The following is a 21,277-nucleotide window of genomic DNA, read 5'->3' on the forward strand; positions in this document are numbered from 1 at the left end:
AAAGAAAGAAAGAAAGAAAGAAAGAAAGAAAGAAAGAAAGAAAGAAAGAAAGAAAGAAAGAAAGAAAGAAAGAAAGAAAGAAAGAAAAGAAAGAAAGAGAAAGAAAGGAAGGAAGGAAGGAAGGAAGGAAGGAATGAAGGAAGGAGAAGGGAGGAAAGAGAGAAAGAGAGAAAGAGAAAAAAGAAAGAAAATTCTCTATCAGATGAGATGTAGTTGACTAGATCTGTCTATATGGCTTCCAGCAGAATTAAAAATCTAAAACCTGTGCAAGAAACCCTGATGTGAAAGAGTATAAATAGGAAAGAAAGAATGAAAAATGCTAATTTATTAATTCGATGTAATCTTATTTTGTTTAAGCCAATGGAAAATAAATTTTGGTATTTGGCTCCTTTTGCTTACATGTAGAGCAAGTTGTGCCAATTCAAATTACACAGTTTCTACTGTGTATAATCAGTTTCTGGTGTGGAAAGCTCTAAAATTCCTATCATATCACCAGTTCTATGTTAATCCTTAAAATCTTAGTGAGACTCTAAAAAACACCTTACAACATAGATAAGCTGTAAACAATATTGTTCTCCACTGATTCATGCTCCTTTCTGCAGGAATTCCAAAATTTTATGTATCCTAGAGGCCAAAAAGTTGATTAGATCAATAAAGGTTAATATTTATTGATACTCTGGTTTAAGCATTCTAAAACTCTATGAAGTATATAATTTTATTACCTATATTTTAGCAATGAAGAAACCAAGGTAAGAATTTTAAATAAATTATAAAGCACAAATAAACCCCCATGCTAATAAGGAGCAGAGTCAGGATTTGATTCCAGGTAGTCTCAAAAAAGAACCTGTGCTCTTTCCACCAAGCAATGCTGTCTTAAATATTAGAGACACTAAAGGTCAAAGCAGCACTTTAATCTCTTAGTTGAATCATAAATTCTTGTGCATGTCAACACTCCATTTTAATAAATGCATTTTGTGCCGGGCATGGTGGCTCACGCCTGTAATCCCAGCACTTTGGGAGGCCGAGGTGAGCAGATCACAAGGTCAAGAGGTCAAGACCATCCCAGCCAACATGGTGAAACTTGTCTCTACTAAAAATACAAAACAATTAGTTGGGCATGGTGGCGCGTGCCTGTAGTCCCAGCTACTGGGGAGGCTTAGGCAGGAAGATTGCTTGAACTCAGGAGGCAGATGTTGCAGTGAGCCAAGATGGTGCCACTGCACTCCAGCCTAGCAACAGAGTGAGACTCCTTCTCAAAAAAATACAAAATAAAAAATAAAATGCATTTTACTCATCTACACTTTCTCACTATTTTTCTCTATATGGTATTTGTTATGTATCCAAAATTTTTTTTAAGAGCAGGACCAGGCATAGTGGCTCATGCCTGTAATCTCAGCACTTTGGGAGGCCAAGTTGGGTGGATCACCTGAGGTCAGGAGTTCGAGACCAGACTGATCAACATGGCAAAACTCTGTCTCTACTAAAAATACAAAAATTAGCCAGTCATGGTGGTGCGCAACAATAATCCCCGCTACTCAGGAGGCTGAGGCAAGAGAATTACTTGAACCTGGGAGGGGGAGGTTGCACTGAGCCAAGATCATGCCACTTCACTCCACCCTGGGCAACAGAGCAAGACTCCACCTCAAAAAAAAAAAAAAAGGAAAAAAGAGAACAGTAAAGAAGGTCTCATCTAAATGAGAAATATACTCTACAATATTATTTTAGGGGCTACAACAGCCTGGTATGGTGCTGACCAGGATAGCTCGATGCTTAGCACAGTGACCTGCCCGTAGTGTAGATTAGAGGTCCCAACACTACAACACTAGGCTTCCAGTCCCAACACTGCATCTAAACATATGATCTCGGCCATTCTCTGGCTTTACTTTATTAAATGAGAACTTTGAACTAGGTAGTCTCTGAAGTCATTTCCATTTCTTTTCTTTTTTTTTTTTTTGAGCGCTAGTCTTGCTCTGTCACCCAGGCTGAAGTGCAGTCGCATGATCTTGGCTCACTGAAACCTCTGCCTCTTGGGTTCAAGCAATTATCCTACCTCAGCCTCCTGAGTAGCTGAGATTACAGGCACCACCATGCCACCACCATGCCTGGCTAATTTTCTTTGTATTTTAGTAGAGACGGGGTTTCACCTTGTTCATCAAGCTGGTCTTGAACTCCTGACTTCAAATGATCCGTCTACCTTGGCCTCCCAAAGTGCTTGGATTATAGGCACGAGCCACTGTGCCCAGCGGTCATTTCCATTTCTATAATTACATATTACATGCTTCTAAGTGACATGAGACTAAAGAATTTCTGTACTGATCTTTACATGTAATCAGCTGACACTACAATTTAGGATGTCAAACTCTCTTCATGGTATTGCTGATTTGATTAGGGTTAGAGGCTGATGTGTCTCTAGTGTACATAGATACAATTGATATTGATGGGTATAAAGCAGTTCCCATGGCTTAGGATAAACAAAACTTGAATGTCCTAGGTTCCCTTCAGTGTTCACATAAACTATAAATCATCCTAATTTTGGATAATTTTGGAATCTGACCTTCCAGCTTGAGTAAAGCCTTTTGGATTTCAAAGTCATCTGTGATTCCAAAAAGAGTACCCGAATATTATTTCTGCCTCTGTGTCACATTCTGAAAGCCCAGCTCTAAGTAAATCTTATTGGGTGTTTGGTTTAAAGGTGAACTCAAGCAAACCTATCATTGAAAATCTGGTTCCTGGTGCCCAGTACCAGGTTGTAATATACCTAAGGAAAGGCCCTTTGATTGGACCACCTTCAGATCCTGTGACATTTGCTATTGGTAAGTTGCTAGCCACAAGAAGAATGACATATATATTAGGGTACTGACTGGAGGGGTGCAATGTGCAAGCTCAAATCATTATCATTGTATTTTGAAGGCTTATATTAGTTAATTTAATACTCTACCTTCAGAGTAATAAATAATTAGAACTGTCTACTTGAAAGACAGTATCAATATTTAATACTTGGGGGAAAAATCAGAGGCAAACATACTTGCTTTAGTTTTCAATGATTATATAACAAGAATAAAGCTGTGTGCCATGAGGTAGACACCTAAAGTTCCAGCTACTTGGGAGGCTGAGGTGGGAGGACTGCTTAGCCCAGTAATTTGAATCCAGCCTTGGTAACATAGCAACACACTGAACCAAAAAATAAAGGGAAAGAAAGAAAGAAAAAAAAGAAAAAGAGAGAGAGGAGGGAAGGGGAGGGAGGAAGGAAGGGGAGGGAGGAGGGAAGAAAGGGGAGGTAGGGAGGGAGGGAGGGAAGGAAGGAAGGAAGGAAGGAAGGAGGGAGGGAGGTAGGGAGGGAAGGGATTGTATCAGAAGAATGAAAAGTCTGGTCATTAAGTAGAAGTTTGAGGCTGTTGCTAAGACAGTAAACATTCCTCTTAACTTTCTCTTTTCAACCCCTCCCCTCTTGTTTTTAGTTCCCACTGGAATAAAGGATTTAATGCTCTATCCCTTGGGTCCTACAGCAGTGGTTCTGAGCTGGACCAGACCTTATTTAGGCGTGTTCAGAAAATATGTGGTTGAAATGTTTTATTTCAACCCTGCTACAATGACATCAGAGTGGACAACCTACTATGAAATAGCAGCAACTGTCTCCTTAACTGCATCCGTGGTAATCTTCCCTTAACCAACTGTCACTCTTTCCTATGGGAACAGGCATGATTTTATGTAACAAATGTGTCTTTAAAAAATTATCTATAAATTTGATAATTTTGTAAATACACATGGTGTATTAGTTCATTTTCACACTGCTGATAAAGACATACCCAAGACTGGGCAATTTACAAAAGAAAGAGGTTTCACTGGACTTACAGTTCCATGTGGCTGTGGAAGCCTCACAATCATGATGGAAGGGAAGGAGGAGCAAGTCACGTTTTTATATGGATGGCAGCAGGCAAAGAGAGCTTGTGGAGGAAAGCTCTCCCTTATAATAATCATCAAATCTCATGAGACTTACTATCACAAAAATGGCATGGGAAAGACCTGCCCCCATGATTCAGTTACCTCCCACCAGGTCCCTCTCACAACATGTGCAAATTCAAGATGGGATCTGGGTGGGAACAAGCCAAATCATATCATTCCACCCCGGGCCCTTCCCAAATCTCATATCCTCACATTTCAAAAACCAATCATGCCTTTCCAACAGTTCCACAAAGTCTTAACTAATTTCAGCACTGACTCAAAAATCCACAGTCAAAAGTCTCATCCAAGACAGAGCAAGTCCCTTCTGCCTATGAGTCTGTAACATCAAAAACAAGTTAGTTACTTCCTAGATACACTGGTTGTACAGGCATTGGATAAATACAACTGTTCCAAATTTGAAACATTGGCCAAAACAAACAGGCTACAGGCCCCCATGCAAGTCCATAATCCAGTGGTGCAGTCAAATCTTAAAGCTCCAAAATTATCTCCTTTGACTCCATGTCTCAAATCCAGGTCACACTGATGCAAGACATGAGTTTCCATGGTCTTTGGCAATTCCACCCATGTGGCTTTGCAGAATATATCCCCTTTCCTGGCTGCATTCACAGGCTGGCATTCAGTGTGGCTTTTCCAAGTGCACAGTGCAAGCTGTTGGTGGGCTTACCATTCTGGGGCCTGGAGGATTGTGGCCTTCTTCTCACGGCTCCACTAGGCAATACCCCAGTAGGGACTCTGTATGGGGTCCCCAGTCCCACATTTCCCTTCTGCACTGCCCTAGCAGAGGTTCTCCATGAGGGCCCCGCCCCTGCAGCAAATTTTGCCTGGGCATCCAGGTGTTTCCATACATCTTCTGAAATCTAGGCAGACATTCCCAAACCTCAATTCTTGACTTCTATGCACCCACAGGCTCAACACCATGTGGAAGTTGCCAGGGCTTGGGGCTTACACCCTCTGAAGCCACCCCCTGAGCTCTGTGTTGGCCCCTTTCACCCATGGCTGGAGTGGCTAGGAGGCAGGGCACCAAGTTACTAGGCTGTACACATCACAGGCACCCTGGGCCTGGGCTGTGAAACCACATTTTCCTCCTAGGCCTCCAGGCCTGTGATGGGAGGGGCTACTGTGAAGACCGCTGTCATGCCCTGAAGACATTTTTCCCTTGTCTTGGGGATTAACATTCAGTTCCTCATTGCTTATGCAAATTTCTGCAGGCAGCTTGAGTGTCTCCTCAGAAAATAGAACTTTCTTTTCTATCACATTGTCAGGCTGTAAATTTTCCAAACTTTTATGCTCTGTTTCCCTTTTAAAACTGAATGCCTTTAACAGCACCCAACTCACCTCTTGAATGTTTTGCTGCTTAGAAATTTCTTCTGACAGGTACCCTAAATCATCTCTCTTAAGTTCCACAAATCTCTAGGGCAAGGGCAAAATCCTGCCAGTCTCTATGCTGAAACATAACAAGAGTTACCTTTGCTCCAGTTTCCAACACGTTCTTCCTCCCCACCTGAGACCACCTCAGCCTGGATTTCATTGTAAATATCATTATCAGCATTTGGTCAAAGCCATTCAACAAGTCTCTAGGGAGTTCCAAAATTTCCCACATTTTACTGTTTTCTGAGCTCTCCAGACTGTTCCAACCTCTGCCTGTTACCCAGTTACAAATTTTGGGTATCTTCTCAGCAGCACTCCACTCTCTGTACCAATTTACTGTATTGGCCCGTTTTCACTCTGCTGACAAAGACATACCCAAGACTGGGCTATTTTCAAAAGAAAGAGATTTAATTAGGCTTACTGTTCCACGTAGCTGGGGAAGCCCCACAATCATGGTCGAAGGCAAGGAGGAGCAAGTCACATTTTACATGGATGGCAGCAAGCAAAAAGACCTTACACAGGAAAACTCCCCCTTATAATAACCATAAGAACTCATGACAGTTACTCACTATCATGAGAATAGCACAGGAAAGACCTGCCCCCATGATTCAGTTACCCCCCACCAGGTCCCTCCAACAATAGTGGGAATTCAAGATGAGATTTGGGTTTGGACACAGCCAAACCATACAGATAGCTATGGCTATTTTCAAGGTTTTTTAGTTGTTTTGCTTTTAGGTTTTGGGGTTCTTTTTTGTTTTGAGAGAGAAAGAGATAATTGTATGAAGCTAGCTGTTATCTCCAATTGAATGCATTTGTTAATCAACATTTTTTACATTTTTTCCTAACAAATTTGCTTAAAGCAGAATAGAGCAATCAAGTATTTATTGCTTCTCCCTGCTCCTGGGGAGGGAGGGACACACAGAGATTTCCCTTTGGTATTCAATAGTTAATTGACACTGCCTAACTTTAATGATGACTCTTTGTGACAACTACTAATCTATTAAATACCTCTAATGTCAGGCTTTTAGAGGATGGTTTTTAAGAAAACAGGTAAAAATTGCTCTTTCTGAAATTGGAATAATTTTGAAAAGTGTAGGTTACCCACAGGCTATTCACAAAGTACACAATTGCTCTCTACCCAGTTGAAGACTCTGAAGGACTCCTGTTCATGGTTTACATTGAAAAAACACAGAGTTGTGAGAGGTTATTTGTCTTAGAAATAGGGAGATATGTATGTATAGTCACTACAGATAAGCACTATTTCATGGGTGTGATATTAGGAAATTGCTAAATGAAACAAATATTGGAAATCTTTGGCTCTATATCTTTGAATCACCTTTAAAAATCATATTTTTGTATTCTATTTTATTTATGTCTCATTTCATTCTAGAAAGAATATTTTATTATCATAAATTTAGGAAATAGAAAAACACACTAAAAAGGAAAATTAAAATGACTTATTAATTTTTTTAAGACCTAATGAAAGTAACTGTACTCCAAAAATAACACTTTCACCCTCAGTCTTTTGTCTCCTTGCTTGCTTTTCTCATTCAGAGAATAGCTAATCTGCTGCCAGCATGGTACTACAACTTCCGGGTTACCATGGTGACATGGGGAGATCCAGAATTGAGCTGCTGTGACAGCTCCACCATCAGCTTCATAACAGGTGAGGCATGTGTGGGGAATGGTTCCGTGAGAAGAGAGCATTATTGTGAGGAGTTATCGAGGCTCCAAAGCTCTAGAAAGTGCCATTCACCCAGCACTGGGTGAACATCAATTTCATGAGAGATAATATTGATTCTGATCATTCATTATTTTGTCCAGTTGATAATCTTTAAAAATTAAAATATCATTTTTATTCTGAGTTACCACCCTTGGCTTATTTTTATTCTGAGGCACTGACCTTGATTTATATACTCCCCAGCTAGGATTGATTAGAATGGAGATGTGGCAGTTACGGCCAACAGCTTCACACTGCACAGTCAATTGATTTTACCCATATGATGATTATATTTGTTAGAGTGCCTCCATTTCCTTATTAATTAAGCCACTTTTAAAGTCATAATCTGACTGTAGTAGGGTCCATTGTAGAAGTAAAAAGTAGGCTTCAGAGGCAGATAGATCTGGATTTTAATATACCCTCCTGCACACCACAGAAATTTAACCTTGAGCACGTTAAATTTACTAGGCCTCAGTTTTTTCATGTTGAAAATGGGGATAATAATAGTATCAGTTATCTGTTATTATTTATTACAACTTCACTATTAAATAGGCTATTTTGCAAAATACATGACACAAAGTTTAAGCACTTACAAAATGATTGGTCTTTTATCCTTAGGAACCTTAAATTATGTAGTTCCATCATCAGTAGTCAGAGATAGCAATGAAAAGGGGAAATTCCTCAAAGAAACACTAATCCTCATTGTTTGAACCAAGACTTTTCAAGAACCTTTTATCAAACAAGGTTGTAATTAGAGTTGTCCTGAGAAAACAGAGGAGAAAAATACTGCTTAGGGGAATAATTTTGGCAAATGCTTTCCTCAGTGGACATCTAGTTTACTCTGTTGAAATTTATCAATGAAAAAAAGTGGAAAGAAATCAATCATCTGTGAATTCTTACACAATTAACTTACATAAGCATGTCTCTTTTCTTTACTAGCCAATATCCAGAGCACTTTTTCTTCCAGATTTTAATAGTAATATTAGAGCAGAAAAGTGAAAGAATACCCAAAAAGGAGAAAAAAAATCTATTATTTGGCAAGCACTGTGTTAGGCTTTTGCGTATATTGATAATCACATATTTAATTACAATTAAACTTCACTGTATCAATAATTCTTATAATTTAACTGTATTGATAATAACTTTCTGAGAATGCTGTTTCCTTCCTGGCAGGACAGTTGCCTGGAAAAACCCCAGATGTAATATCTGAACCTGGGACTGCTCATTTCTAGCTGCCAAACTTTGAGCAAATTATCTCAATGACTCTGGGCTTCTATTTTTTTGCTGGTAAACCCCCTAAAATGTCAGCTAAATAGGCTCTACAGCCTACTTAGAGACAACTGGTTAGGGGAGCAAAACTTAATATATTGAACACCACCTTGGCAGTCATTGCACTGTCTCTTAATGGGAAACAAAAGAAATGAAATATTAATAGGATTTGGCTTTCTGGCTCAAGTGGTTTAAGGTATGCCTTCCAAGATGGGAAACTGACTAGGATCGGGCAAAGTTTATAACAATTTAAATGGACATAGCAAGTCTGGATCAATAAACTATGGTTAATATACAAGCTATTTATCTGGTAAATTGTCTCCAATGAAATCTTTGATGATTTCCTATCTTTTCCTGGGTCAAATAAATAAGTCATGCTGAACCAGCAGTCTACAGGTATTGTCTGAACATATTGACGGAAATGGTCTCAATTCTCACATCTATGAAATGGGTATAATTATAATAAATAAATAATAAAGAATAATAATAAATACCTCACAGTATGTATGAGAATTAAATCATGTAACATAAGTCACTGTTATATATGACAGATTATTATCATTTTTATACTTATTTTGTAAACCAGTTGAAAATTCCAGTAGGTTTTTTTGTATATATTTTTTAAATTTTACTTTAACTTTAAATTTTACTTTGTTATATATTTTTTTAACATTTTTTTAATTTTATTTTAAGTTCTGGGATACATGTGCCATGGTGATTTGTTGCACCTATCAACCCATAGTCTAGTTTTTAAGACCTGCATGCATTAGGTATTGGTCCTAATGCTCTCCCTCCCCTCGCCCCCTACCTCCTGACAGGCCTAATATGATACTAATACTTTATTTTTTGAGAAGGAGTTTCACTCTGTTGCCCAGGCTGGAGTGCAATGGCTCACTCTCAGCTCACTGCGACCTCCACCTCCTGGGTTCAAGCAATTCTCCTGCCTCATCCTCCCAAGTAGCTAGGATTACAAGCATGCGCCACCACGCCCAGCTAATTTATTTTGTATTTTTAATAGAGAGGGGTTTCACCATGTTGGCCCAGCTGGTCTCAAATTCATGATCTCAGGTTATCCACCTGCCTCGGCCTCCCAAAGTGGATTCTAATACTCATAAAACAAACATTCATGACTAGCTATGCTTTCAAAACATTTATTCACTGAAGAATTTGTAATATATAAAGTAAAAACAGATGAGTGTGTGATGTTTTTTACCTCCTCATTTAAAGCAAATAAGAATCCCATGCCTAACTTTTCTATGCTTTGAATTTTCCAAATTGTGTGATATTAAAGGAAATAGGAACAAAATAGTTGAATTAGATGTGATTAATTAGGAACTCAAGTCTACCATCCTCATTAGGCAATTCAGTTGGCTAGCTTCAATCATGGTAATTATTCTGAGGGACCAAATTATTAATAAACAAATAGTGACATCTTGTGGTCTTCCAGCAAGATGCTAGGTTTTAAAGCAACAACATGGAAATAAAAATCCGACATGTGAGAGGAAAGATATGTACTTCTGGATTTGCAATTTTAAAGATGTCTCTTTTCGTTATGAAAATTAGGACATGAGAAAATATCCTTTGAAGAAATATATGCATAGGTTCTTGTATATGATGAAATCTGTTGGACTATATTAGGTTGCTATAAGGAAGCCAATGTTATTTTCCTTTAGTAGAATATTCTGAAATATGATGTAGATTTGTGTTACTTGTTAGATGCATTGCTGATATTTCAAGGTTTTATTGCTAAACATACTATATAAATGCTAGTCCTATTTCACATGAAACAGAAATGTGTTTTTACTTTATATATTACAAATTCTTCAGTGAAAAATTATTTGTGAAAGCATAGATAGTTATGAATGTTTGTTGTAAGTATTAGCATCATATTGGGGGAAATAATTATCTATACTTTATAGAAATTTTCTAAAGATTTAAGTTGACATTGTTCTCTATCTCAGAATGGAATACCTACTGCCTTCAAACATATACATGGGATTTAAATTCAACGGTGTGTTTGCTTTTTGAAATAAACAGAATTAGCAGTTACTTTAAAAAGTAATTAAAATATGCTTTCAAAGCCTATATAGTATAAAGTTTGTGGTGAAGTCTCCTGCCTAGTTAACAAATTTTTAATTTTTTCTTTTTCTTCAGCTGGGTGCGGAAGCTCATGCCTATAATCCCAGCACCTTGGGAGGCCAAGGTGAACAGATCGCTTGAACCCAGGAGTTCAAGACCAGCCTAGGCAACATAAAAAGACCCCGTGTCTACTAAAAATATGAAAATGAGCCGAGTGTGGTGGCCTGCACCTGTGGTCCTAGCTACTTGTCAGGCTGAGGCAGGAGGGATGCTTGAGCCTGGGAAGTCGACGCTGTAATGAGCTGAGATTGCACCACTGCACTCCAGCTTGGGTGACAAAGTGAGACACTGCCAAAAATAAATAAGTAAACAAAAGTAAATATTTTTTTAAGCCAAGGTTTCACTCTGTCACCCAGGCTGGAATGCAATGGCAGGCTCACGGCTCCCTGCAGCCTGAATCTCCTGGGCTCAAACAGCCCTCCCACCTCAGCCTCCCTAGCAGCTGGGACTACAGGATGTGCCACCATGCCCAGCTAAATTTTTTAATTTTTTTGTAGAGATGGGGTTTTGCTATGTTGCCCAGGCTGGTCTCGAACTCCTGGACTCAAGCAATCCACCCACCATGGCTTCCCAAAATGCGGGGATTACAGGCATTCCCTGCCTAAATTTTTAAAACTTTAAATGTGTAAGATGATAAAGTAGCAAACTCAGTGTTAGAATTTACCTTCGTGGCATAATTTTTTTTAAAAGAAAAAGCTTGTTCTTCTCTTCTTTCTCTCTCTTACTACTTGCTTCAGCAACATTTATTAAGAGCCTGTTTTCTGCAAAGCACTGGGCTAGACATTGTCAATAATAATGTCTTGTTATTTTATGGAAATAACATTTGTCTTCTATCTTACTTGTAATACTATTGTCTTCTATCTTTCTACGCTTGTATCCTACTGTTCTTCATTCCCATAAACGTCTTTGCTGCAAGTAAATAAAAGAGACTTACGTTTGTAGGACTCTAGGATTTTTTAAACCTACTTGGATTATAACTCTATTGATGCCTATTAATATCCATTGGCTGATGTAACAAATATATCCAAACAGTGACCCTTTTAGGACTCTTGTAATGGTGATATTTATATAAAAGACTTTTGATATCCTCACGTACAGATGGGTCTGGGTGTCTTGTATCTTAGAGATATAAGGTGTTGGATCCCATAAAACAAGTACCCACCGTGTGTCACCATCCTTCACTGTTACTGAGAGGTCCAATAGTTACCAGGACTATCATGTGCTTTGAATTCTAATTTGCTAAGTTGAATCTAAATGGGATTTCATGCTCTACTGCTAAATACTGTATTTATGAGTCTATTATACTACATTGTGCCTCTTCTTTCCCTTGTAGCGCCAGTGGCTCCAGAAATCACTTCTGTGGAATATTTCAACAGTCTGTTATATATCAGTTGGACATATGGGGATGATACAACAGACCTGTCCCATTCTAGAATGCTCCACTGGATGGTTGTTGCAGAAGGAAAAAAGAAAATTAAAAAGAGTGTATGTTTCTTTGAATGCCAGTATTGTGTGTCTGTACATTTAGTTTTATGAACCACTGAAAACCACTAAGCAATCATTTATTGTGGCGTCAAATGTTTGCATACCTGTGGTCTGTTTTAGGCTCTAGAGATAAGACAGTGAACAAACATTAAATTATTCCTTTCATAGAGTTTACCGTTTAATCTGTAACCGTGAGCTGTAGTCATTGCAGCTGTTGATTTCACTTATATTTAGAACTAAGATTTGAGCTTTTTCTTCAGGATGCCAAACATTTTCAAGAAAACTACAATTAATATATTTCCAAATTTTTCCCATATATCACCAACACCTAAAGATTTGGGGACTTTGAGACTACTGACTTCTTTTCTCCAAAATACACTTTTTGATGTTTACTGATTAAGGTACAGATTAAACTACTGAAGTAAAGAAACAAACAAAAGGAGAGTGGCTCAAACAAAATAGAAGTTTCTGCCTCTCCCATGAAAGCACAGGACTAACCAGGCCCTTCTGCCCTAAGGGGTCATCCAGGGATGCAAATTCTGTTTTGTTGTTCCATCTGCCCACTACGCGTAGTTCCTGTGTGTAGAGAGGAGAGAGGAACCTTTATCACCATTGCATCCACATTCCAACTTGCAGGAAGGGGGAAAGAAAAGGGAGGATGTGGAAGCCCAGGACTTACAGGATGTGAACTGAACTATAAGTTGTCCACGTGACTTCTACTTACAATCCACTGGTCAGAGCTGGGTCACATCAACCCCTCTACCTGTAGGGGAGGATGGGAAATAATAAGGGCCAGTAGGTAGGAAGCCACATGTCTGTAGATACGAGTAGGTTTTTTTTTTTTTTTTTTTTTTTTTTGAGACGGAGTCTAGCTCTGTCACCAGGCTGGAGTGCCGTGGTGATATCTTGGCTCACTGCAACCTCTGCGCCCCCGTTCAAGTGATTGCCCTGCCTCAGCATCCCAAGTAGCGGGAGCTACAGGCACCCACCACCATGCCCAGCTAAGTTTCTTTTGAACTTCTTAGAATGTACATATCAGCAGCAACCCAGTAACTGTCTTTTTTAAAACCTGTTGTGAATATGTAAGAAAATATCAGTATAAGACCCATTCCAAATTAGGAAATTAATTGCAAAATTGTTCTGATGTATATAATGCATTGTTAAAGCTACCTTGCACTGGCCCCAGCTGATGAATTTGTAAAATTTTCAGAAGATTTAACGTACCTAGAATATAATAAATTGCAGATTGCAGCATAGAACGGAGAGGGAATGTGTCTGCTATACTCCTTAGGTTGTTTGGGGTGGTCCACTGGCTTATTCACTAAAAGTTTAAACCCTTGATTTTGATGATCTTGCAGGTGACACGCAATGTCATGACTGCAATTCTCAGCTTACCTCCAGGAGACATCTACAACCTCTCAGTAACTGCTTGTACTGAAAGAGGAAGTAATACCTCCATGCTCCACCTTGTCAAGCTAGGTAAGAAGAATGCACAGAGATGGGTGTGAAATAATCATGTTGGGAGAACTAATGTTTGAATCACTTGATTCAGCAAGAGCTCTTCAATTCAATGAAATAATAACAGAAAAATGGCTAATATTTTATAAGTAGAAAATAAACATTTGTACTAGCAAAAGAGTATGGTCAACTTAGCACGAGTTTCTGTGAGTGGAATATATACTGTTTTGGGGAACAGTGGTGTTCACTGTTCTTGATAAGGTTAAAGAAACCAGGTAGTCATAGGATTTTGGGGATGAGAAAACATTAGTGATTATCTAATGCAGTGTTCACAACCCTATAAGACAACATTCCATTTTCATATTAATATTATGTATTTCCCTCTTTAATATTTTAAATAGCAATTCATAGATTTGAAAATCTACACATTGATTTTTAAAATTTTATATAGATTCCTAACTCCAGTATAAAATCAAGATAAAATGAAACTAATTTATGATAAAATAATATGGATTCCCTACGTATATGTTCAGACACAACCACTCTAAAAGACATAATGAAATCACCTGATGCCTAGATATAACTAAAATGAATAAGTTAAGGTCTAAAAGAAATAAAAAGATCATTAGTCTTTCATATAAGATGTATAAAACTAAGTGAAGAAATGAACAAGTTAACATAAATTAGTTAATAACAAATAACTGAACAAGCATAGACACAGGTAGAACCTTAGAATAAAAACTAGAGTCAAAATAAGTACCAAAAGATGAGATATATTTTCATATAATGAGAGAAAGATGGAAATAACTTTAATTAAAGTAGGGGCAATACTCCAAAAGTTTATAAATGGCAGCATAGAAGCAAGCTGGCTTCACTCCCCTCTACGCAACAGAAAACCAAAACCAAATATATAGCTCTGAGATTTTCACCAGCAACAACCCAGAACTCAAATACGAGGATGAGACAGATTCCAGAACCACAGAGAAGTGAAAAACTCTGGGCAGGTGATAGGAGAATCAGGCTTCCACATTCATAAAGTCTTTCCCCCCACTTCTGTCTGGTAACAAGTGGGCAGAAAATCTTCTGCCAGCTCATATTTCTACACTGGAAAAAGTGAGGCTGAGGTGGCCCACTCGTTTTCCCACTATCTTGGGTTTCCTGGCAGGAAATCTGTCCTTGCCTTAACCCACAGGAACCATCGTGACTGCCTGAAGGGAGAAATAGCTTGAGGACAGGCAGAGAAAAAGACGTGAGGTGAAACCGCCATTCCCAATCCCAGCAACTCTGCACTGTAACTTGGCCAAAGGAGACACCAAATCAGAGTGGCTCTTCAGCAGCGCCATAGTGTAGGAGGTACATTCCACAGGTCCCTTGGGCATGAGCCCCCCAGCCAACTTTGACACACTGCCAGGATAGTTCCCTTGGGACGTCTCCTTTTCAGGATAAGCCAAACCAAGGCAAATCTGGACTTCACGTGTCATCTAGAGCTGAAATGTATGCAGTGACATAGTGGTAAAGATTTGCTAAGCAAACATAGCCAATATAAAACAAAACAAGGCAAGGCAGACAATGGAAACTGGACTAACTAGCTGATCCTTTAATGCAGACATAGATATGTACCTATAAGAAACAACATCAGCCAGGCGCAGTGGCTCATGCCTGTAATCCCAGCACTTTGGGAGGCTGAAGCGGGTGGATCACAAGGTCAAGAGATCGAGATCATCCTGGCCAACATGGTGAAACCCCATCTCTACTAAAAATACAAAAATTAGCCGGGCGTTTGGCACCCGTCTACAGACCCAGCTACTTGGGAGGCTGAGGCGGAAGAATCGCTTGAACCCGGGAGGTGGAGGTTGCCGTGAGCTGAGACTGCACCACTGTGCTCCAGCCTGGTGACAGAGCAAGACTGTGTCTCAAAAAAAAAAAAAAAAAAAAAAAAGAAACAAGAAACAACATCAAACAAGGAACTGTGACCCCCACACACACACAAAAGGACAAAGCAAAAATCCAATGACTGACCCTAACAAGATGGTGATTCGTGAGCTCTCTGAACAAGAATTCAAAATACAGTTTAAGGAATATCAGTGAGGTCCAAGAAAATATAGAAAAGAAATTCTGAAATTTATCAGAGAAATTTAACAAAGAAATTTTAAAATCAAACAAAAATCTTGGCCCTAGAAAATACATTTGCTGAGCTGAAAAACTCATCACAGCAGAATGGACAAAGGAGAGGAATAATTCAGGGAGCTCAAAGGCTGTTTGCAAATATACTATCAGAGAAGGAAAAAGAAAAGTAAGACCGAAAATAAGTGACTTCTGCCTATAAGATATAAAAAAAAATTTACCTTAAAAGTCAAATGTGAGAATTATTAGTATTCAAGAGGGAGCTGAGCGAGAAAGTTTATTCAAATAAATAATAGAAAACATTCCAAAACTTGGGAAAGATAGAAATAGACAGGTTCAGAAGTGTCTGAGAATACCAAACAGAAACCACCCAAATGAGATCACCCCAAAGCGTATAATAGCCAAACTCTCAAAGGTCAAGGATAAAGAGAAGATCCTGAAAGCATCAAGAGAAAAGATGCAAATAACAGGTAAGCAAGCTGCAATTCTTCTGGCAACAAACTGTACAGGCCATGAGGAAGCGAAACATCTTCGCAGTGCTCAAAGAAAAAACTGCCATTCAAGAATAATATATTCACCAAAATTGTCCTTCAAATATGAAGGAAAGATAAAAACAAAAGATGAAAAAATTTACCACTATCAGACAGGTCATACAAGAAATACAAGAGATTTCTTCAATCTGAGAGAAAAAGACACATGAAAAAAGAAAACTTTTCAAGGTATTAGGCTTTGGGAAAATTAAGTACATGAACCAACCTAGGATGTTCTATTACTGTAATTTTGGCACCCAATCCTTCTATTACTCTGCTGTAAAGCCCAAAAGACAAATATATATATGTTTTTGAGACGGAGTCTCGCTCTGTCATCAGGCTGGAGTGCAGTGGTGTGATCTTGGCTCACTATAACTTCTGCCTCTCAGGTTCAAGTGATTCTCCCCGCTCAGCCTCCCAAGTAGCTGGGATTACAGGTGCACACCACCCCACCCAGCTTGTTTTTGTATTTTTAGTAGAGACAGGGTTTCACCATGTTGGCTAGGATGGTCTCGATCTCTTGACTTCATGATCTGCTACCTCAGCCTCCCAAAGTGCTGGGATTACAGGCATGAGCCACCATGCCCGGCCAAAGACAAATCTTTTAAAAACAATAATAGCTACAGCAACCTGTTAAGAGATAGGTAATGTAAAGCATGCAAATTGAGGCAACAAAGTCAAAATGGGGGATGGAGAGAGATGAAGTTAAAAGGTAAATTTTTTTAAAAGGTAAACTATTTTTTTACTCATTATCTAAAATAAGTTGTCATCTCTTAAACTAGTTATGGCCGGACATGATGGCTCATGCCTGTAATCCAGCACTTTGGGGGACCAAGCTTGGCGAATCACTTGAGCCCAGGAGTTCAAGACCACATCTCTACTTAAAAAAAAAAAAAAAAAGCTGGATATGGGGACACATGCCTGTGGTCCCAGCTACTTGGGAGACTAAGGCAGGAGGATCACTTGAGCCCAGGAAGTTGAGGCTGCAGTGAGCTGTGATTGTAACACTGCACTCCAGCCTGCATGACAGAGCAAGACCACATCTCAAAAATAAGCAAATAAATAAACTTGTTATATCTATAAGATTTTTTTATAATCCTTATAACCACAGCACAAAATCATATAATCAGTTCATTAAAAATAAAAATCAAATTAATACATAATACTTAATCATTTAACCGCAGAGTACTAAATGAAGAGAGGATTCTCAAAACAACCTGAAAATAGGCAACAGAAGTAGTAAATCCGTACTTAGCAATAATAACACTAGACGTAAATGGTCTGAATTCTCAATTAAAAGTCATAGTGTGGCTGACTGGATAAAGAAATAAGATTCAACCATATGCTGCCTTTAAGAAACCCACTTCACCTATAAAGACACACACAGACTGAAAATGAAGGGGTGGAAAAAGATATTCCATGCATCTGGAAAACATACAGGCAAAAAAGCAGATGTAGCTATGCTTGTATTCAATCAAATAGACCACAAATTTAAAACTGTAGAAAAAGACAAAGAGGGTCACTCTATAATGATAAAGGGATCCGTTTAGTAAGAGGATATAACAATTATAAATATCTATGCACCCAACACCGGAGCTCCCAAGTATATAAAACAAACATTAATAGATCTAAAGGAACAGACAGACTTAATTACAATGAGAGTAGGGGTCTTCAACACTCTACTCTCAGTAACATATAGATCATCCAACAGAATATCAACAAAGAAACAACAGAGTTAAACTATACACGAGACCCAATAGGCCTAATTGATATTTAAAGAACATTTTACCCAACTGCTACAGAATACACATTCTTTTCACTGAACATGGAACATTCTCCAGAATAAATTATAGCATAGGACCTAAAACAAGTCTCAACAAATTCAAAACGTAGAAACCGTATCAAGTATTTTTTCTGACCACAGTGGAATAAGACTAGAAAGTGATAACAAGAGAAACCTCAAAAAATACACAAACACATGGAAATTGAACAACATGTTCCTGAACAACCAATGAGTCAATGAAGAAATTAAGAAAGAAATTTTATGGCCGGGCACGGTGGCTCACGCCTGTAATCCCAGCACTTTGGGAGGCCAAGGCGGGCAGATCACAAGCTCAAGAGATCAAGACCATCCTGGCCAACGTGGTGAAACCCCGTCTCTATTAAAAATACGGAAATTAGCTGGGCATGGTGGTGGGCACCTGTAGTCCCAGCTACTCAGGAGGCTGAGGCGGAAGAATCTCTTGAAAACAAGAGGCAAAGGTTGCATGGAGCCGAGATCACACCACTGCACTCCAACCTGGCAACAGAGCAAGACTCTGTCTCAAAAAAAAAAGAAAGAAAGAAAAGAAATTTTAAAAATTCTTGAGACAAATGAAAGTGAAAATACAACATACCAAAATCTGTGGATATAACAAAAGCCATAGCATGAGGGAAGTTTACAGCAATCAATGCCTTTAATATAAAAAAGTAGAAAGTTAAAATAAACAACCTAATGATGTACCTCAAGGAACTAGAAAAGCAAAACCAAATCAAACCCGAAATTAGTAGAAGGAAAGAAATATAAAGCTCAGAGCAAAAATAAATGAAATAGAGGCTAAAATAAATACAGAAGATCAACACAACAAAAAGTTGATCATTTAAAAAGATAAAATCAACAAACCTTTAGCTAGAGTAAGAAAAAAAGAGAGAAGATCCAAAGAAATAAAATAAGAAACAAAAAAGTAGACATAACAAGAGACCTAAAAAATACAAAGAATCATTAGAAACTATTATGAACAACTAACTATATACAAACAAATTGGAAAACTAGAAGAAATGGATAAATTCCTGAACACAATCTAACACAACTGAAGCATTAGGAAAAAACCTTAACAAACCAATAATGAGCAATGGGATCAAAGTCATAATAAAATCTCCTATCAAGAAAACTCCGGTCTTGATGGCTTGACCCCTGAATTTCACCAGATATTTAAAGAACTAATACCAGTCCTGCTCAAACTCTTCAAAAAAGATGAATAGGAGGGAATACTTCCCAACTCATTCTGTAAGATCATATGCCAAGAAAAACAGTAGGCTGTGGATGAGGAAAAACAGATACTATAACATTCTTGCAAATGAACTGGATCTTTTTCTGTAGCGTAATGTCAAAATAATTCTTTATATTATGACATACAACTGGAAAGTGACTGTGTAACACAAAACACATCTTCTACATTCAAAAATTGACCCTTTATTGAGGTATACATTTAATTTCTGATACTTACAGGGAAACTCGGAGACAGTATCCTAAAATCTACCACAGACAATGGAGGATGGATTAACACAAAATTGTGTGATAGACCCCTAAAGGCAGTATAAAAGAGTGGCAACCCAAAAATAAATGCATATCAATATGTAATTTTCCCAGCAGAGATTTTTATGATTTTCATATTTTAAAAATTAAGTCTATCAAATAGTAATGTGTTTTCCAGGTAGTTAATGCAATTTAGTGACATCATTTTTTAAGATGTCTGCTAGTTTATGTGTCTGAATCTGTTCATAAGAGTCTCAGGTCATCTCTGTTATTACATGTGTTCATATTTGCAGCTGTAAATAAAGACTAATTAACGGCTGTTTTATTAGTAACTTAAATACCATGGGTAGCATTGTTGACAGTGATGTACTTTTAGAAAACTTTTAGAAAATCTAAAAAAAAAAAAAAAATTTCCTCAATTTACCCAGTAATTGCATTTCTCCAGAACTCAATGCATAGGTCACTGAGTCTTAAATTTCTTTTTCTCAGATTTGCTATAACAAAAACTTTTTGTGCTGAAATACTTTAAAATTGTATAGGTACTTTGGAAATATGTGATGTATTGATTAGACACTATGGAAGTAAAAATTATATTATAGAATAATCTTAACTACTATCTTAATTTGATTTAAATGTGCCTTCTCAGGACAACTTTCTTCTAAATTATTTTACTTAATTTCCTTTTAAAAACATTCCAAATTATTAGGTAGTAAAGTACTTGCAATTTACACTTATGGTGGATTTACTCTGTTATAACATTTGAAAGTCATATGGGATGTGGGACATGGGACAATTTTTCATTTGGTGTGCTCTTAATAATTTCAAGGCAGTTAGCATTTCTAAGTCCTGACCACAGAATAGCTAATTCCCTCTGTTATGACTAATAAAAAACATTCCTTCAAACTTCCAAACACCCTCAAGGGGGCGCTAGTGCTCCAATTGAGGATCTAGGGTAGCCTCTTAATCTTTTCTGCGCTGAAGGCAATCTGCTCTTCCTCCCTTGTGGTCTATACTTAAATTCTAAAAATGTGGAGGGCACCAACTTACAAATTTGCATAATCTTTCTATTAAGCAAAAAAAATTGCCTATCTACCAATTCCAACCATTATCTTTGACTGTGTCCTCTGTGGGTGTAAAGGACAGTTCAAAAACTCATTTCTAGGTAACCGTAATTACTTGAAGATTGTGCTCATGTTCCCAATGTCTTTCTTTTTCCAAGCTTTACTATTACAGGAAGCTGTTAAGTGTTTCTCACGTCCCAGCAGTTTTCTCCCATAAAATTTCAGAGGTGGTCTTATCAAAGTAGTATTTAGTGGGACTATTGGACACTTTACTGACATTTCTATGTGACAGTATGGTCTAAGGAGCCTCAAGAATATGAGTCAAATTCATGAACTGGTACAATTGTATCTACATAGGACTATGTGTTAAAACCATGACAGTTTCCCAATCTTATCAAAACGTTTGGAGCCTCCATGTCTCCCTGATAACAGAATGAACTATGTAAACCAACTTGGAAAATTTCTTTAAACTTTTCAAGGAAAGGTAAGTTTCCATAGAAATTATTTCTAGTGAATATAACCCTCAGGATCGATAAGCTTCTTCTTCTTGCTATCTTAATATCAAATGGAATATTGTTTCTATCTTGTTCCTCTCTGAAAATAAGACAATCTGTATATGACATGCCTTTCTTATTTTCTTGAAAACAAATAATGTTGGTTTTTATCCTTTGGTCAAAAGATCAATTCTACTAATCATGTTATTGTGTCTATAAGCCCTTTCCATTTTATACAACACAATGCCTGAACACCTATAACTGCTCAACAGATACTGTTGAATGAATTGAAATTGAGGGCCTCAAAGTTGAACATTGTATTCTGGTTAATATTTAATCAAAACAAGTTTCACCTTTCAGAGAAGTGAAAT

General features: G+C 37.9%; 1 protein-coding gene across 2 annotated transcripts in view; it reads left to right on the forward strand.

Moving 5' to 3' along the window:
* The window catches only part of PTPRO (protein tyrosine phosphatase receptor type O), a 280,097-nt gene that overhangs the window by 190,879 nt on the left and 67,941 nt on the right, over nucleotides 1–21,277 (forward strand). For both annotated transcript variants that reach the window (XM_032253729.1, XM_032253730.1), the window contains exons 8-12: nucleotides 2,693–2,813; nucleotides 3,459–3,652; nucleotides 6,886–6,997; nucleotides 11,793–11,944; nucleotides 13,303–13,423. In XM_032253729.1, coding sequence (XP_032109620.1) covers nucleotides 2,693–2,813; nucleotides 3,459–3,652; nucleotides 6,886–6,997; nucleotides 11,793–11,944; nucleotides 13,303–13,423 — 700 coding nt within the window. The remainder of the gene's footprint in view (nucleotides 1–2,692; nucleotides 2,814–3,458; nucleotides 3,653–6,885; nucleotides 6,998–11,792; nucleotides 11,945–13,302; nucleotides 13,424–21,277) is intronic.

Source organism: Sapajus apella, unplaced genomic scaffold (genome assembly GCF_009761245.1).
Source record: "Sapajus apella isolate SASKATOON/1434 unplaced genomic scaffold, GSC_monkey_1.0 scaffold84, whole genome shotgun sequence".
In the NCBI taxonomy this organism is placed as follows: domain Eukaryota; kingdom Metazoa; phylum Chordata; class Mammalia; order Primates; family Cebidae; genus Sapajus; species Sapajus apella.